This window comes from Myotis myotis, unplaced genomic scaffold, assembly GCF_014108235.1.
Source record: "Myotis myotis isolate mMyoMyo1 unplaced genomic scaffold, mMyoMyo1.p scaffold_m19_p_3, whole genome shotgun sequence".
Taxonomy (NCBI): Eukaryota; Metazoa; Chordata; class Mammalia; order Chiroptera; family Vespertilionidae; genus Myotis; species Myotis myotis.
The window spans coordinates 123,369,630-123,386,459 of NW_023416335.1; the positions used below are offsets into that span (position 1 = coordinate 123,369,630).

General features: G+C 41.9%; 1 protein-coding gene across 5 annotated transcripts in view; it reads right to left on the reverse strand.

Moving 5' to 3' along the window:
• The window catches only part of CUNH12orf4 (chromosome unknown C12orf4 homolog), a 73,158-nt gene that overhangs the window by 45,854 nt on the left and 10,474 nt on the right, over window positions 1-16,830 (reverse strand). For all 5 annotated transcript variants that reach the window (XM_036300162.1, XM_036300164.1, XM_036300161.1 and 2 more), the window contains exons 4-6: window positions 14,447-14,628; window positions 745-844; window positions 526-647 (exon numbers count right to left, since the gene is read on the reverse strand). In XM_036300162.1, coding sequence (XP_036156055.1) covers window positions 526-647; window positions 745-844; window positions 14,447-14,628 — 404 coding nt within the window. The remainder of the gene's footprint in view (window positions 1-525; window positions 648-744; window positions 845-14,446; window positions 14,629-16,830) is intronic.

A 16,830-nucleotide genomic window follows, 5' to 3' on the forward strand; every position in this document is an offset into this window, starting at 1 on the left:
GAGGCCCAGTAAACGAAATTTGTGCAAGAGTAGGCCTTCCTTCCCCCAGCTGCCGGCATCAGCTTCCCTCTGGGACCTGGGACCCGGGCTTCCCTCTCTCTGGCCACTGGCAGGCACCTGGGACCTGGGTTTCCCTGTGGCTGCCGGCAGGCACCTGGGACCCGGGCTTCCCTTGCAGCCCCAGCTTCGTCCAGAAGGATGGAAGGACGTCCAGAAGGATGTCAGTCTAATTAGCATATTATGCTTTTATTATTATAGATACATATTACTTATGAACACAGATAATAGGGTGGTGAAGGCCTGGAGTGGAGTAGGAACCTGGTGGAGGAGGGCAATGGGGGAAGAAAAGGGGGACATCTGTAATACTCTCAACAATAAAGATTTTTTTAAAAAAGCATAAAATTACCTTGAATTTTCTTTGGTAACTTAAAAATATCTACAACTAAAAAGGTTCAATTTTACAATAAACACAAATTATTAATAACAGTGAACTTTCATCTAATAAGAATAATACATGATTAATACCTGAGGGAACTGTTGTTGGGGTTTTTTAGGTCCTGATGAAGTTTTATCACCCATTCCTGATACTCTTGTTTTTGGATGGCAGTCGATTGTTTTAATTCATTTGACCATTTATTTTCTAAGTCCTAAACACAGACAATATACCAACTAGTTAATTTTTTTACCAAAATAAGTAAGAAAAAAAAATAACTGCATATCTAAAATCCATTGTACTTTACTTACTTGTTGGGATTCAAAATGCTGAGCAGCCAGTGAATTTACATCTTGATCTGTCAGTGATTTTCCCAACTCCTGCATCACTTTTTCCATTTCAATACCTTGTCTAAAACATAAATAAGAAGATCACATATATCATTAGAATTTTAAGGTAATATGACCACTCCAGATTCATTGAACAATCTCTAGAAAGTAAAAATAAAATTTTTATTTTATAGGAATATGTCCAAGAATGGCAACTATAATACCTGGAAAACATTATAAAGCCTTTTAAGTGGAGATGTGGAAATAATAATGATAATTTCATATAATATTAACAACATCATTTGTACAGCTAAATTTTTATTTATTGATTGATTTTAGAAAGAGGGAGGGAGGGAGAGAAAGAGAAAAATATAGATTTGTTGTTCCACTTATTTATGCATTTATTAGTTGCTTCTTGTATGTGCCCTGACCAGAGATTGAACCCACAACTTTTGTGTATTGGGATGATGCTATACCCAACTGAGCTACCCAACAACAGCCCTGTGAAGCTAAATTTTAATCTAAATTTAATGCAAAATGAAAGCCGTCAAAATCTAGGTCATCTTTCAATTTCCATGGCTACTGTTTAAAAGTCCAAACCCCATTTCATCTGAAGATTTCCTCAAAGATATTTTGTAATTCCAACTTAAACACATTTTCTATTTATTTGTACATGAGTTAAAGTAATTCCAATCTTTGAAAGTTAGTTTATAAATAGAACCTGCCAATTAGAATCTAAAAATCAAACTGCTATTAAGTTACAAGTTGCCTTTACAGAGAAATATAAAACACTACTAAAAATATGCTTTAGTCTTACCTTATTCACCTATCCAAATAAATAATGTGCAGACACTAAAAATGGTTTTCCCTATAGGAAAAACTAATCAATGGTATTATAAGTTCATGCCGGAAGCCGGTCCATCCTTGCTGCTTGACACAGTCGCTGCAGGAAAGAAACATCTGCACAGCATAGGTTTCAAGGGACCTGGCGTATATAGCATACTGTTCTTAATATGTTTGCTCCCCTTAGCGCTGTGTGTTTTAACCAAGGTCACCTCTCCGAGAAAAGTTGTTTCCCCAGGTAGGAATTTTTCCCTGAAGTCAGGGAGGGGATGCCTCTCCTAGAAAGGTTGTTTCCCCAGGTAGGAATTTTTCCCTGAAGTCAGGGAGGGGATGAAACTCCTTAACTAAGTGCCAGGCGGGTAGTTAATCACTACAAACAATCATGCTTAAGCTACATAATCTTTACTCCCTGGAATGGAGATAAGAAACGCCCTAACCTTTGTAATAGAAATTGACAGGATTAAAATCAACTGGTATAAATACGGATGTAACAAGACAATAAACAGCAGAACTTCGCTGGAGATCCAGACCAGAACTTGGCTGGAGATCCTGGCTAGAGATCCTGGCTAGGCTGCTGATCAACTGAACGCTGTCTCTGTGTCATTCCTTCTTCACCGACTCCATCCACACCTTTGGGGACCCCTGGACCTGCTGGGGTTGGACCCCGGCATCTGGCGCCCGAACAGGGTTCCCTTAGGTAAGTCCCCCCGTACTTGGGATGGATAGGACTGCACCGTAGGGTGCTTCAGACCCCCCTCTATAGAGGATAAGTAGGGTAAGCGGGTAGTTAGTACAGAACTTAGATTGACAAGATGGGTCATACTGAGTCTAAAGAAAAAAGACTCTGTATTAATCTTTTAACGCATATGCTTACTAGCAGAATTGGAGTTAAGGTTACTCCCAGTCAGACAGAAAGTTTTATAGAAGAAGTATGTCAATGGCTTCCAGAGGATGGAACAGTTAATTTAAAAACTTGGGTTGAAGTAGGAAAGCAATTAAAGAAACACCATGGATCTGAGAAGGTCCTGCCATGTTTCTTTTCCCTCTGGGATTCAATCTGTGACACCTTGGCACCAGAGGCAAAAACGGTTGAACTTTCTCAAAATTTAAATAGTCCCTCGGCTCCACCCAGAGAGGCTACATCATCATTGTCTTCAGCTCAATCTAAAAGCAATTTAGCTATGCCTACTGATTGGGAGGAGAATAAATATCATAAACATGACCATTGGTCCTTTCCAGTCAGTAGAGAGGAGAATGGCCCTCCCATTCAAAACAGGCTCCCCAAAGTAGAAAGGAAGCCTAAACCAGGTCCTGTGGCTCCTATGAGCTCCATGTCTAAATTTCAAAGGGCGATAAGAGAAGCTGAAGCTAATGGAGATCTTGAATTCTCACTCTGCTTCCCAGTTACATATGAGAATGAGTCTGGTGGGAATAGAAACCCCACCTTGGAGCCTATACCTTACAAAGTACTTAAAGAATTAAAATTGGCCTGCTCTGAATATGGACCTCTAGCTCCTTACACACAAACCTTGGTAGAAACCCTAGCCAGTAAATGGATGACTCCTTATGATCGGTCACAGGTTTGTAAATCCTGTCTCTCAGGAGGCGATTACTTATTATGGAAAACTGAATATGAAGATCTTGCTAAGAAAGCTGTAGCCACTAGCGAAAAAACCAGAAAAAGAATAACCCTAGACATGATATTAGGAGAAGGTGATTTTAACACGGCTGAGGAGCAAATGATTATGCCCACAGAGGCACTTACCAAAGTAACCAGTTGTGCAGTAAGTGCCTGGAAATCCCTACCTTATACAGCAGGAAAAACAACCACCCTTACAGAGGTTAAACAGAAGGTCGAGGAACCATATCAGGATTTCCTTTCTCGCCTCATGCAGGCAGTCAAGAGAGTAATCAATAACAAAGAGGCAGCCGATATCCTAATCAAACAACTGGCTTTTGAAAATGCTAATAATACCTGTCAGGCTTTATTAAGGCCGAGTCTCAGAACAGGAACTATAAATGATTTTATAAAACAGTGTGCTGATGTAAGACCAGCATTTATACAGGGTGTAGCTATAGCTGCAGCTCTCAAAGGGGAGACATACCCTCAATATGTACAGGCTATAGGACAAGCCAGCAATAATACAGGTAATAAAAGAAATATGAACTGCTACTCTTGTGGCTTATCTGGGCACTTTAGCAGAGAATGCCCAAATAAAAATAATAATAATACTCAGGCCAGATGGCAAGCTCCTCGACAGCCTGGAAATACATTAGGGAATAATATTAATCCTCCAAAAACCGTTTGTCCCCGATGTCAGAAAGGATTCCATTGGGCAAAGGAATGTAGATCAAAATACCATAAAAATGGTCGGCCTTTAAACTCTACAAATAGCTCCCAAGGAGGTTATATCCCATCACCTCAATTGGGAAACTTGAGAAGGGGCCAGCCCCAGGCCCCTGCAATAATAGGGGCATCAACCTTCAACCCCTCTGCAAATTTCGATCAGTCAGTGACCTCTTCAGGGCAACCCCAGGCAGTGCAGGATTGGACCTCCACTCAACCACCCATGCAGTACTAACCCCAGACTCGCCAGTAGCAGCCATTCCTACAGGAGTGTCTGGGCCGCTGCCTGAGGGAACCGTAGGTTTAATATTAGGACGGAGCTCCACCTCGTTACAGGGGATCTTAGTCATCCCAGGAGTTGTTGATGCAGACTACACAGGAGAAATACAGATTTTACTTTCCCCACCCACCACAACTATACAGATTCAGCCCAACCAGAGAATTGCCCAATTAATCCTGTTACCAATACATAAAATAGGGACAGCTGTTACCCAGGAAGCTAGAGGGGCCGGAGGCTTTGGATCTAGTGATGCAGCATTTTGGATACAAGAAATCCATGCTACTAGACCTACAAAAATTTTACAAATTCAGGGAAAACCAATTGAAGGTCTATTGGATACAGGAGCAGATGTTTCCTGCATAGCAGGGAAGGATTGGCCCTCTTCATGGCCCACGCACACCACCTCCACTTCCCTAGTAGGACTAGGCAAGGCATCTAATGTAAAAAAGAGTTCTCAGATTCTAACTTGGGCTGATGAAGATCAACATTCAGGAACATTCTGTCCCTATGTAATTACGACTATCCCCTTTACATTATGGGGAAGAGATATCTTGTCTCAAATGGGAGTTGTATTATATAGCCCCAGGGATAGAGTAACATCACAGATGCTAGACACGAGATTTAATCCAGGAAAGGGATTAGGAAAGGAAAGTAATACCTCACACTCCTCGACAGGATCTGTAATTGGGGCCACTGCCCTTAGGACTGCTGATCCCATAGTCTGGAAATCGTCACAACCAGTATGGGTTGAGCAATGGCCCTTAACATCTGAGAAAATATCAGCAGCCCGACAATTAATTGATCAGCAATTAGCAGAGGGACATATAGAGCCATCAAATAGTCCCTGGAACACACCCATATTTGTAATAAGAAAGAAATCAGGCAAGTGGAGACTTTTGCAAGATCTAAGAGCCATAAATGCCACCATGGAAGATATGGGCTCCTTACAACCTGGATTGCCCTCCCCTGTGGCAATTCCACAGGAGTATTGTGTTGTTGTTATTGACTTACAGGATTGTTTTTTCACTATACCTCTTCACCCAGCTGATTGTCAAAGATTCGCATTCAGCATACCATCAGAAAACTTTAAACAGCCTTATCAGAGATACCAATGGAAGGTTCTCCCACAAGGGATGAAAAATAGTCCTACATTATGTCAAAAGTTTGTAGATCAGGCATTGCAAGTTATTAGAAAGAAATTTTCAGATCTATATCTTATTCATTATATGGATGATATTTTACTAGCTCATAAAGATCGGGCTACTTTACAGGAAATTCTTACTCAGACCATCCTTGCTTTAGAAGAACATGGTCTAAAAATAGCCCCAGAAAAGATTCAGACTGAACCTTCTTTTTCATACTTAGGCAGAATATTACATACCTCTACTATCACCCATCAGCCTCTACAATTAAGAAAAGATCATTTAAACACATTGAATGATTATCAGAAACTATTAGGTGATATCAACTGGGTCAGGCCACATCTAAAAATAACCACTCTTGACTTAAAACCTCTATTTGACATTTTAAAGTCTCCCCGACAATTAACTGTAGGAGAAAAGGCTATAGCAAAAATAGAACAGGCCATCAATAAACAGTAACTACAGTATCTAGATTATTCCAAATCTTGGGCCTTAATTATTCTAGCCACTAAATATACTCCTACAGGATGCTTGTGGCAGGAAGGACCATTAGAATGGATACATTTACCTGTCACTCCTAGGAAGATTGTACCACCCTATCCCTCCCTAGTGGCCACTCTCATTATCAAAGGTAGACGACGCAGTATCGAACTCTTTGGAAGAGAAGTTACTGAGATAATAATACCTTATAAAAGAGAACAATTAGACACACTATTACAATTTGAAGAAGAGTGGCAAATAGCTATAGGTAACTTCCCAGGACAAATTTTACATCATTTGCCAAGATCACCTATATTGCAATTTCTCTCCCTACATCCGTTTATATTTCCTATTAAATGTTCAAAAGAACCATTATCACCTCCTGCCTCCTTAGTATTCACAGATGGTTCCTCTAATGGTAGGGCAGTAACAATCATTGACTCAATAACCCATGTTCAACAAACTCTAGAGACGTCAGCTCAGAGAACAGAGCTTTTGGCAGTCATTTATGCTTTTGAACAATTGCAACAGGTTCCCTTTAACTTGTACACTGACTCTCAATATATAGTTAAATTATTTCCTCATATTGAGACCGCCTCTCTCCCACAAGGAAGAACAGCCATTTTCTCTTTGTTAACTCAGCTACAAACTTGCATTCGCAAACGAGAAAAGGCTTTCTATATTGGACATATTAGAGCTCATTCCTGCCTACCAGGACCCTTAAGCAAAGGAAATTATCAGGCGGATTTACTAACTCGCCCAGTAGTTTGTACAGCTCTAGAAGAAGCCCGGCAGTCTCATGCCATTCACCATCAAAATGCTTCTGCTCTCCGTCTATATTATCGCATATCTAGAGAAGCTGCTCGAAGTATTGTGCGTGACTGCGGCCATTGTCCTACTCATTTTCTTAGCCCTGCTACTGGAGTTAATCCAAGAGGACTTAGACCCTGTGACTTATGGCAGATGGATATTACTCATGTCCCATCTTTTGGCAAACTTTGCTAGGTGCATGTTTGTATTGATACCTTTTCTCATGTTATCCTTGCTTCTGCACGTACAGGAGAAGCCTTTAAAGATGTAAGTCAACATCTATTCCAATGCTTTTCCTACCTAGGAATACCAAGGGCACTTAAAACTGACAATGGGCCTCCCTATACCTCTAGAGCTTTTAAAAACTTATGCTCTACATTCGGCATCGCACATACTACAGGAATACCCTACAATCCTCAAGGCCAAGCAATAGTAGAAAGGGCTCACCAAACTTTAAAAACGCAAATTAAAAAATTACAAGAAAATGAGTTTAAATATTCCTCTCCTCATCATGTTCTACAACGTGCTCAATTTGTAATTAATATACTAAATGTAGATTCTGAGGGAAATTCCCCGATGTACAGGCATTGGAACCCTGATCTAACTAAACCTAAAGCCCTCATCAAATGGAGAGACTTGCTTACAGGAGCCTGGAAGGGACCTGATGTACTTTTAACCCAGGGGAGAGGATATGCTTGTATATTTCCACAGGACGCAGACTCACCTGTGTGGATTCCAGACCGTCTAGTCCGACCTTATGTCTCACCGCCCGCCATTTCTGCCTCATCATAGCACACCTGACCAGTGCCCGTCTGCAGCAGATGTGCAGCCCTGAGCTGGAACAATCTGTCCATTGGGAGAATCACATGTGCCTCCGTTTTGTCTTTCCACATGTCCCAGCTTTGCCCCACATCTCCTTTCCTTTTTCCTTTTTTTAAAATCTAACTACTTGTTTGCTGGTTCTTTGACCTTTCTCCTTCTTTCCTGAACACAGCGTTTTCTAGAATCTCCCTACCCTACTGTTCCAGGAAGGGCACCTCCCTTTTCTGCCGTGACTAGGGGTGTTTGGTATATGCCCCATACATGGAGTTGTCTTGTGCCAAGAGCCTGACATCCTGGGCTGAGAAAGCCCTGTTCCAGGACTCTCCTTTGTCCTGTATTGGCGCCTCTTACCCTTGTGCCAAGAGGGACCCTCTTCTTACAATCCAATTGCCCATAGCTGTTGCCTGAGCTCTCTGTTCATGCTGAGGTTGAAGCCTCATGGTGGCTGGTACCATGGATCTGTCTCTGGCCCAATGGCGTAAGCTGGGCCCTCTCTAGAGAAGAAACCTGAGTTCCCTATGATCAATGCCAGAGCCCCGCCAGCAGGCGAGGGAATCCAAAGGCAGTTGCTGGGCATGGAGGCCAGAGGGACATAGGCTATCAAGGAGACAAAACTGAACCTCACATCACCCTACTTGGCCCAGAGATGGCTGGTAGTCAACGACGGGTAAGACTCCACAGGGTGGGGCAACCTAAGACAGGCACAGTTGGGGGCCAGTAGGAGAAAACTTGGGGTGCAACAAAGGTGGGGCACAGACCCCCCTCCCCAATGGTGCAGGGGCTTGAACACTCGCCCCTTCTGAGGAAGGTCTCCTGTCCCCATGGCTGCTTCCTGCTTCCCATGCCCAGCTCAGATCGGGACCCAGGTAAAGACAGAGACTGGCTGACAGCAGCTGCCCTCTCACTGCAACAGGACTTGTTTCCCATTTCTACCTGGGACCACAGGGAAAGGGGAAGCTGAAGGAAAGGGCTGTGTCAGGATGCTGCCTTCTTCCCTTTCTTCTCCCTCTTTTTTCTAAACACTTCCATGCCTTGTAGTTCTTTTGCTTTCTCTTCTTTTTCTACTACCCTCCATTTTCCATATCAGCTGGATCCAGAGGGCGCAGCTTACTCCTCCTCGGACATCGACACCACCATCAACCACGGCCCTGATGGACCCTTTGATGCAGCCCTTCAACTTGCTGACGCTTTGGGAAGCCTGTTGCCAGTGACGCCGCCCGCTAGCCAGACCAACAAAGACAATCAAACCAACAACTTGAGGACAGCTGAAATCCCTTGACTGAAGAGGCTGGCAACCTTCTACAGGAATGGGGCTGCTTCTGCGCTCCATCCACTATGTTTATAGCTATGCTCACTATCATTGCTTGCCACTCTTCTTCCGAGACTTAAATGGCCCAATCTGAGAGGTGGCCACTGATTTGCATGCGTGATCATTTAAAAAATAAAAAAGGGGGAATTTTCCGGAAGCCGGTCCATACTTGCTGCTTGACACAGTCGCTGCAGGAAAGAAACATCTGCACAGCATATGTTTCAAGGGACCTGGCGTATATAGCATACTGTTCTTAATATGTTTGCTCCCCTTAGCGCTGTGTGTTTTAACCTAGGTCACCTCTCCGAGAAAGGTTGTTTCCCCAGGTAGGAATTTTTCCCTGAAGTCAGGGAGGGGATGAAACTCCTTAACTAAGTGCCAGGCGGGTAGTTAATCACTACAAACAATCATGCTTAAGCTACATAATCTTTACTCCCTGGAATGGAGATAAGAAACGCCCTAACCTTTGTAATAGAAATTGACAGGATTAAAATCAACTGGTATAAATACGGATGTAACAAGACAATAAACAGCAGAACTTCGCTGGAGATCCAGACCAGAACTTGGCTGGAGATCCTGGCTAGGCTGCTGATCAACTGAACGCTGTCTCTGTGTCATTCCTTCTTCACCGACTCCATCCACACCTTTGGGGACCCCTGGACCTGCTGGGGTTGGACCCCGGCAAGTTCATATAATGGTTATTTATGGGGGATATTGGTAGTGACTAGATGGACACCAGGAAGCCTTTGGCAGTGCTGGAAATACTCTATTTCTTGAGCTGGGTGATGATTACAGGGTGTACTTACTTTGTAAAAGTTTAGTGAGTTTACACCTACAGTTTGTTGCCTTTCTGTAATGTTATATTTTAATAAGTTCATTCAAATTTTCAAATTAAAAATTATCTTTTAATGCAAATGTGTTAAAAAGTTTGTTCTAAAACATATTTTAAACAAACTTAGAAAGAATAAAACAGACATCAACTAAAAGAATTTTACATCATTCTAGTTAATTTAAATAAATGCTCTTAGAAGCAAGTTTATACTTCTTTATAACAACTGATTAAGATACTTATGTATATGATAAATGAAATTTATCCATACATCAGACACTTACATATTTCTATACATATCTTCTAATATTAAATATTCAACACCACTTAGTCCCCACTTAATTCTAATGTAGGTGACCCCCTTAACTTTTTAATAACTAATAGAGGTCAGGGGAAGATTATGCTAGCAAGTAAGATTTTTATTTAAAACAGAAATAACTGCTAAATATTTATAAAGACAAACTTCCATATGAATGTATTAATATTTTACATTACACATGTTCCCTCTAGTGGATAAAATATATCACTGCCATTTTTACATTTAAAAAAATATCTTGAATCTGGTATGCCAAAAGAAGCAAATTTCCAGTGAGGAAAAAGAAAGACTAATAAATAAGAACTCAACAAATAAAATGTCACGAATATTTTTTTACCTTAAATGTATCAGAAACACAAGTAGCTAATGATATATAAGATGCGGCAAAAGTAGATTTACAGTTGTTTCTATAAAAAATACCATAATTAACAAATAATACAATAAACTCTGTTTCATGTACTTACAACTATAAACCTACTTTTGCCCCACCCTGTATTAATAACACAGTATATATTTTTTATGATTAAGATCAAAGGGAATATTATATTTTAGACATATGTATGTAAGGCATGACAATTCTGACAACTGTATATAATCGTGAACACACTCTGGAAAAAAAGATCATAATAACTGCACTGATGCTGTGCTGAGAAACTGTCTTTTTAAATACATATATTTTATTGATTTTTTACAGAGAGGAAAGGCGAGGGATAGAGAGTTAGAAACATCGATGAGAGAGAAACATCGGTCAGCTGCCTCCTGCACACTCCCCACTGGGGAGGTGCCCACAACCAAGGTACATGCCCTTGACCGGAATCGAACCTGGGACCCTTCAGTCCGCAGGCTGACGTTCTATCCACTGAGCTAAAACGATTAGGGCAGAAACTTTCAAAGATGTAAAATAGAATTAAAATAAAAGGAGATATAGGAAAATGTGTCACTTCTGCTCACACATTGGATAAATGAATTAAGCAAAATTTTGGGTGAAATTCCACAAATACTAGTGAATTCCAACTTACCTTAAGTATACTGTTCACCTTTGCGATAAATATTATGGACTTTAAGAGCAACATAGCTCATATTTCCTTTTTAAGCTAACAGTTTGAATATGTGAAAGATAAACTATAAAACTGTTTTAAAAAGAAATGTATTGCCCAGCTGACATGGCTCCATGGTTGAGCGTTGACCTATGAACCAGGAGGTCATGGTTCGATTCCCTATCAAGGCACATGCCCGGGTTGCGAGCTTGATCCCTAGTGGGAGATGTGCAGGATGCAGCTAATCAATGATTCTTCTCATCACTGATGTTTCTATATCTTTCTCCCTTCTCCCTTCCTCTCTGAAATCAATAAAAATATATTAAAAAAAGAAATGTATTCAAATATTGATTATATTTTAGAAAGAAAAAAAGCAAAGTCCTATCAAGAATTTTGGCCAAAGGACATTTCAAAAATATAACGTAACAGCCTGGCCAGTGTGTCTGGTGGTTAGCACCAACCTATGGAGCAGGAGGTCACATGCCCCGGTTGTGGGCTGAATCCCCAGTAGGGGGCATGCAGGAGGTGGCCGATCAGTGTTTCTCTCTCATCAATGCTTCTATCTCTCTATCCCTCTTTTCCTCTCTATAAAATCAATAAAAATATTTTTAAAAATAATAGCATAATAAAACTTTACTAAAAACTATTCCAGGATAGAGGGGAAAAAAGTCTAAAGTTCCAATAAATGCAGAAAATTAGTAAGTTAATTGAGCTTCCCAAAAGGTAAAAGTCTCAAAATACTGATGGCCACTACTGAAGTTTTCTGGGAGATGTAGTGACTAGGCAGCAAAATGGGCCACAGTTTAGAGTAGCTCCCCAGATGAATAAAAGGACAGTAAAAGCTATTGATATAAACTATAGATGGCCAAGTTGGGAATTTTTTCATATACCTTAATAGGCAGAATGACTATAGTCCCAGAAAAACTGAGATCCAAGAACAAATTTAGAGTGAGTTATATTAGTTGAAGCCCTGGTAGGAAAATTCGTACATGGGTAGGTGCATAAAATTCGTACACGGGTAGGGTCCCTAGGCCTGGCAGGCAATCAGGGCTGATTGGGGCCTTCCTTCCCCCAGCTGCCAGCTAGGGCCTTCCTTTGTTCTGCACCGCCCCCTGGTGGTCAGCACACATCATAGTGAGCGGTTGAACTCCCACGGGGACAATTTGCATATTAGCCTTTTATTACAAGTATATTTAAAACTCTAATTTTATTTTGTTCTTATCTTGAAAATATATTCACAATTTTATTGGCTACATAATAAAGAACTAGAAAAAATGTTTCTCTCCCTTAGGGACACAGCTTCAACTCTTTACCCAGTGGCAACTACCCATACTACAGGTATCCCATCTAGAAAAAATAAACTGCTTCAAAACAGCTAATCAGCAAACCCAAACACATAAAGAGTGACAAATGTCTCAAAACATCATATTCTTTTTGAACCAGAAACAGTTCTAATATCTTATTGGATATAAGAATAAAAAGTCCAAAGGAGTTGAATTATTATGAAAAGTTACAAATCTATGCAAAATAGGAATACTGATCTGGTACACAAAAGACAGTAGCCACAGGAAAAATGATTAAATCTATTTGCTATGATTTCTGTGTTTTAAGTTTTTTTTTAAACTATGACAACCCTCAAAGTAACACATTATTCTCATCTTGCTAGTCCCAAAGTTTCTAATAAGAAGCTAATGAAGGCCAGAAGCAAACCAGTACATCATTTTAAATTTATTGCTTTGGGACTGATTTCATAATATGCAATTTTTCCTAATAAACTTTCACAATTAAAGAAATTTTACATCAGCAACACTAAAACTTATCTTAATGCCACATATACCTAAAGTCTTATAAATAAATGTTTTTAACTTAATGTAATTAGAGTCAGCTAGATCAAAATGGGTTATTTGGAAGAAACGTGTCCTGAATTACTAATTATAGAATTACTAGGAAGCAGTCTAGAAAGTTATGCTTTAAAATAATGGTAGCAATTTTTTACTTACTCTGAAGAAAAAAGTGGATCATAAAAACACTGCATACTCTATTAAGTAATTCATACAAAATGAATTCAAATCTAATCAACACTTCTTGGAATATTATTAGTGTTTTTGCTTTTTCCCCCCCGAATGTAAATAAGCTTACAAAATGAACTGAGACTATGGACTTAGTCACAGCAAGGTTTTATTTATTTTTTTTTTTTTTTAATATATGTTATTGATTTTTTACAGAGAGGAAGGGAGAGAGATAGAGAGTTAGAAACATCGATGAGAGAGAAACATCGATCAGCCGCCTCCTGCACATCTCCTACTGGGGATATGCCCGCAACCAAGGTACATGCCCTTGACTGGAATCGAACCTGGGACTTTTCAGTCCGCAGGCTGACGCTCTATCTACTGAGCCAAACCGGTTTCGGCGTCACAGCAAGGTTTTAAATGGGTCCTGAATAGGGAGGCAGTATGGTATAGTGCAGTGATGGCGAACCTTTTGAGCTCGGCGTGTCAGCATTTTGAAAAACCCTAACTTAACTCTGGTGCCGTGTCACATATAGAAATTTTTTGATATTTGCAACCATAGTAAAACAAAGATTTATATTTTTGATATTTATTTTATATATTTAAATGCCATTTAACAAAGAAAAATCAACCAAGAAAATGAGTTCGCATGTCACCTCTGACACGCGTGTCATAGGTTCGCCATCAGAGTGCTTAATAGCTTTAGAGTCAGACTTCCTGGTTTCAAATTCTAGCTTTTCCTTAGACAAGTTACTGAAGCCTCAGTTTCCTCATCTGCATAATGGGTATAACAGTAGGGTTGTGGTAAGGATGAGATAGGGCACCTGTTATGAACTGAATGTCTGTGTCCCCTCCAAGTTCATATGTTGAAACCCTAATCCCACACCACCTCCCCAATATGATGGTATTGAAGGTAGGGCTTTTGGGGAGGTAATTAGGCTTAAAAAAGGCCACGAAGTTGAAGTCCACATAATGGAATTAAAGGAAGAGATGCTAGAGCTCTCACTCTAGAGCTCTCACTCTAGAAAAGACACAGTAAGAGCACACAGTAAGGAAAGGCCATGTGAGCACACATCAATAAGGTACTATCTATAAGCCAGGAGTAAGAAACAAATTTCTGTTGTTTACACTACCCAATGTATGGTATTTTGCTATAGCAGCCTGAACTGACTAAGACAGCATCCAAAGCATTTTGTACAGAAATAAGCTGCTCTTCTTATGAGAAATAGAATATATAAAGTCACCATTATTTATTTCAATAAATAACTTGAGAAGTTTTATAAACTTATGAGGATTTCCCAGTTGAAATTACACATTTAAACACACAAGAAAATTAATTTCTAATATTAAAGAATTTTTTCTATTTATTCTTCAATTTTATAACAAAATAAAAACAAGTTCTGCAGGACACATTTGACGATGTAACATTTAATTATGATAGTGCAAGAAATTTTAAATACCTCTCTCGTAATTTTTTCAGCTCCACATCTCTTTCACCAATCAGTTCTGAGATACTAACAAAGTAATTATGTTCCAAATTTAGGAGCGTTTCAGAGGCAGGAGAATGAATTAGGTCATGGTACACATCTGCAAAATCTTCATCCCAGCTGGGCTCTTCAGGCCTTGCATGCTCTAATGTGGTCTACAAATGATACACAGACATTCTTAAATCACGATGTAGGGTTTTTATTTAACACACTACAGAAAAGCATGTATATAATGATTCTATTTTTGTACATCAATCAAGGACAGAAAGACTTTGTCTTCTTATATATGTGTATATATTGGCTATCTAGGATTATCTTAGTACACATGCAAAAATTAAAAGATGTCAACTAAGTTGTTAACATGAGTTACCTGGAGGCAGGGATGGGGAGGGGCTAATGTGGAGGAAGAGATGAGAAGTGTCCACAATAAAAACAAAACACTATGCTATAACCCAATTTCTGTAAAATAGCAAGGATGTGATCAACAAAATGCTAGTGATGGCTATTTTAGGACAGTGGGATTGGTGATGACCTTTGCTTTTATATAACTAGAGGCCCGGTGCACAAAAATCGTGAATGGGGGAGGGAGGGGTGTCCCTCAGCCTGGCCTACACCCTCTTCAATCTGGGACATCCCTCTCACAATCCAGGACTGCTGGCTCCTAACCGCTCACCTGCCTGCCTGCCTGATTGTTCCTAACCACTTCTGCCTGCCAGCCTGATCGCAACCTAACTGCTCCCCTGAAGGCCTGATTGACGCCTAACTGCTCCCCTGCTGGCCTGATCGCCCCCAACTGCCCTCCCTTGCCTGCCTGATCACCCACAACTGCCCTCCCCTGCCAGCCTGATCACCCACAACTGCCCTCCCCTGCCGCAAACTGCCTCCTCAGCCGGGCCCTGCCTCCGCTGTGCACATGGCCATCTTGTGATGGCCATCTTGTGACGACGTTAGGGCGTGATGTGTGAGGGCGTGATGACCACCTAGGCCCATGGTTGGCAAACTGCGGCTCGCGAGCCACATGAGGCTCTTTGGCCCCTTGAGTGTGGCTCTTCCTAAGCCTTAGGAGTACCCTAATTAAGTTAATAACAATGTACCTACCTATATAGTTTAAGTTTAAAAAATTTGCCTCTCAAAAGAAATTTCAATCGTTGTACTGTCGATATTTGGCTCTGTTGACTAATGAGTTTGCCGACCACTGACCTAGGCTATTATTAGTATAGATGTACTAGAGGCCTGGTGCACAACATTCGTGCACTCAGGGGGGGACGGGTAGAGGGGATCCCTCAGCCCGGCCTGCACCCTTTCGCAATCTGGGAGCCCTCGGGGAATGTCCAACCGATGGCTTAGGTCTGATCCCCTGGGGAGCAGGCCTAAGCTGGCAGTCAGACATCCCTCTGCAGCCTGGGAGCTCTCAGGGGATGTCTAAGGGAGTGCGCCTAAGCCATTAGTGCTGCCACAGAGGTGGGAGAGGCTCCTGCCACCACCACTGCGCTGGCCAGCCATGAGCCGGCTTCGGGCTCAACGGTGCTCCCCCTATGGAAGCATACTAACCACCAGGAGGCAGCTCCTACATTGAGCGTCTGCCCCCTGGTGGTCACTATGCATCATAGTGACTGGTTGTTCCGCCATTAGGGTCAATTTGCATATTACCCTTTTATTATATATAATAATAAAAGCATAATATGCTTATTAGACTGGACAGCCGAACGACTTTCTGGACATCCTTCCAGACCAACCTGTGGCAGCAGGGGCCGAGGCAGAGGGGGTTAGGGGCGACGAGGCAGGCAGGTGAGAGGTTAGGAGCGATGAGGCAGGCAGGCAGAGTGGTTAGGAGCCAGCGGTCCTGGATTGCGAGAGGGTGCAGGTCAGGCTGAGGGCCCCCACCCCCCGTGCATGAATTTGGTGCACCGGGCCCCTACTATAGGATAATAAAAGGGTAATATGCAAATTGTCCCCTCGACTGGGAGTTTGATGGAGTTCGACCTGGGGGTGGGGCCAGCCTGCCAACCTTCTGCATCCCCTTCCCCCGGCCAGCGCTGGGCTGCTGGGGCCAGAGCCAGTGGGGAGACAAGCCCTCAGGGGGTCTGGACCTCAGCCCCAGTCCTTGCGACAGTGGCGCTGGGCTGCTGGGACCAGAGCCAGAGGAGACACAAGCCCCAGTGGGTCCTGGCCCAGCTCCAGCCCCCACGGCCGCGGCACTGGGCTGCTGGGGCCGGAGCCAGCGGAGACACAAACCAGCAGAGATGGCCCTGATTGAGCCGGTCCCTATGACGCCCAGTGTAGCCAGCAAACCAGCCGATCAGGGGTTGGAGCCTTCAGCCAGCCTTGCAGCCCCTCCCCGCTGCTGGCCTGCCCCT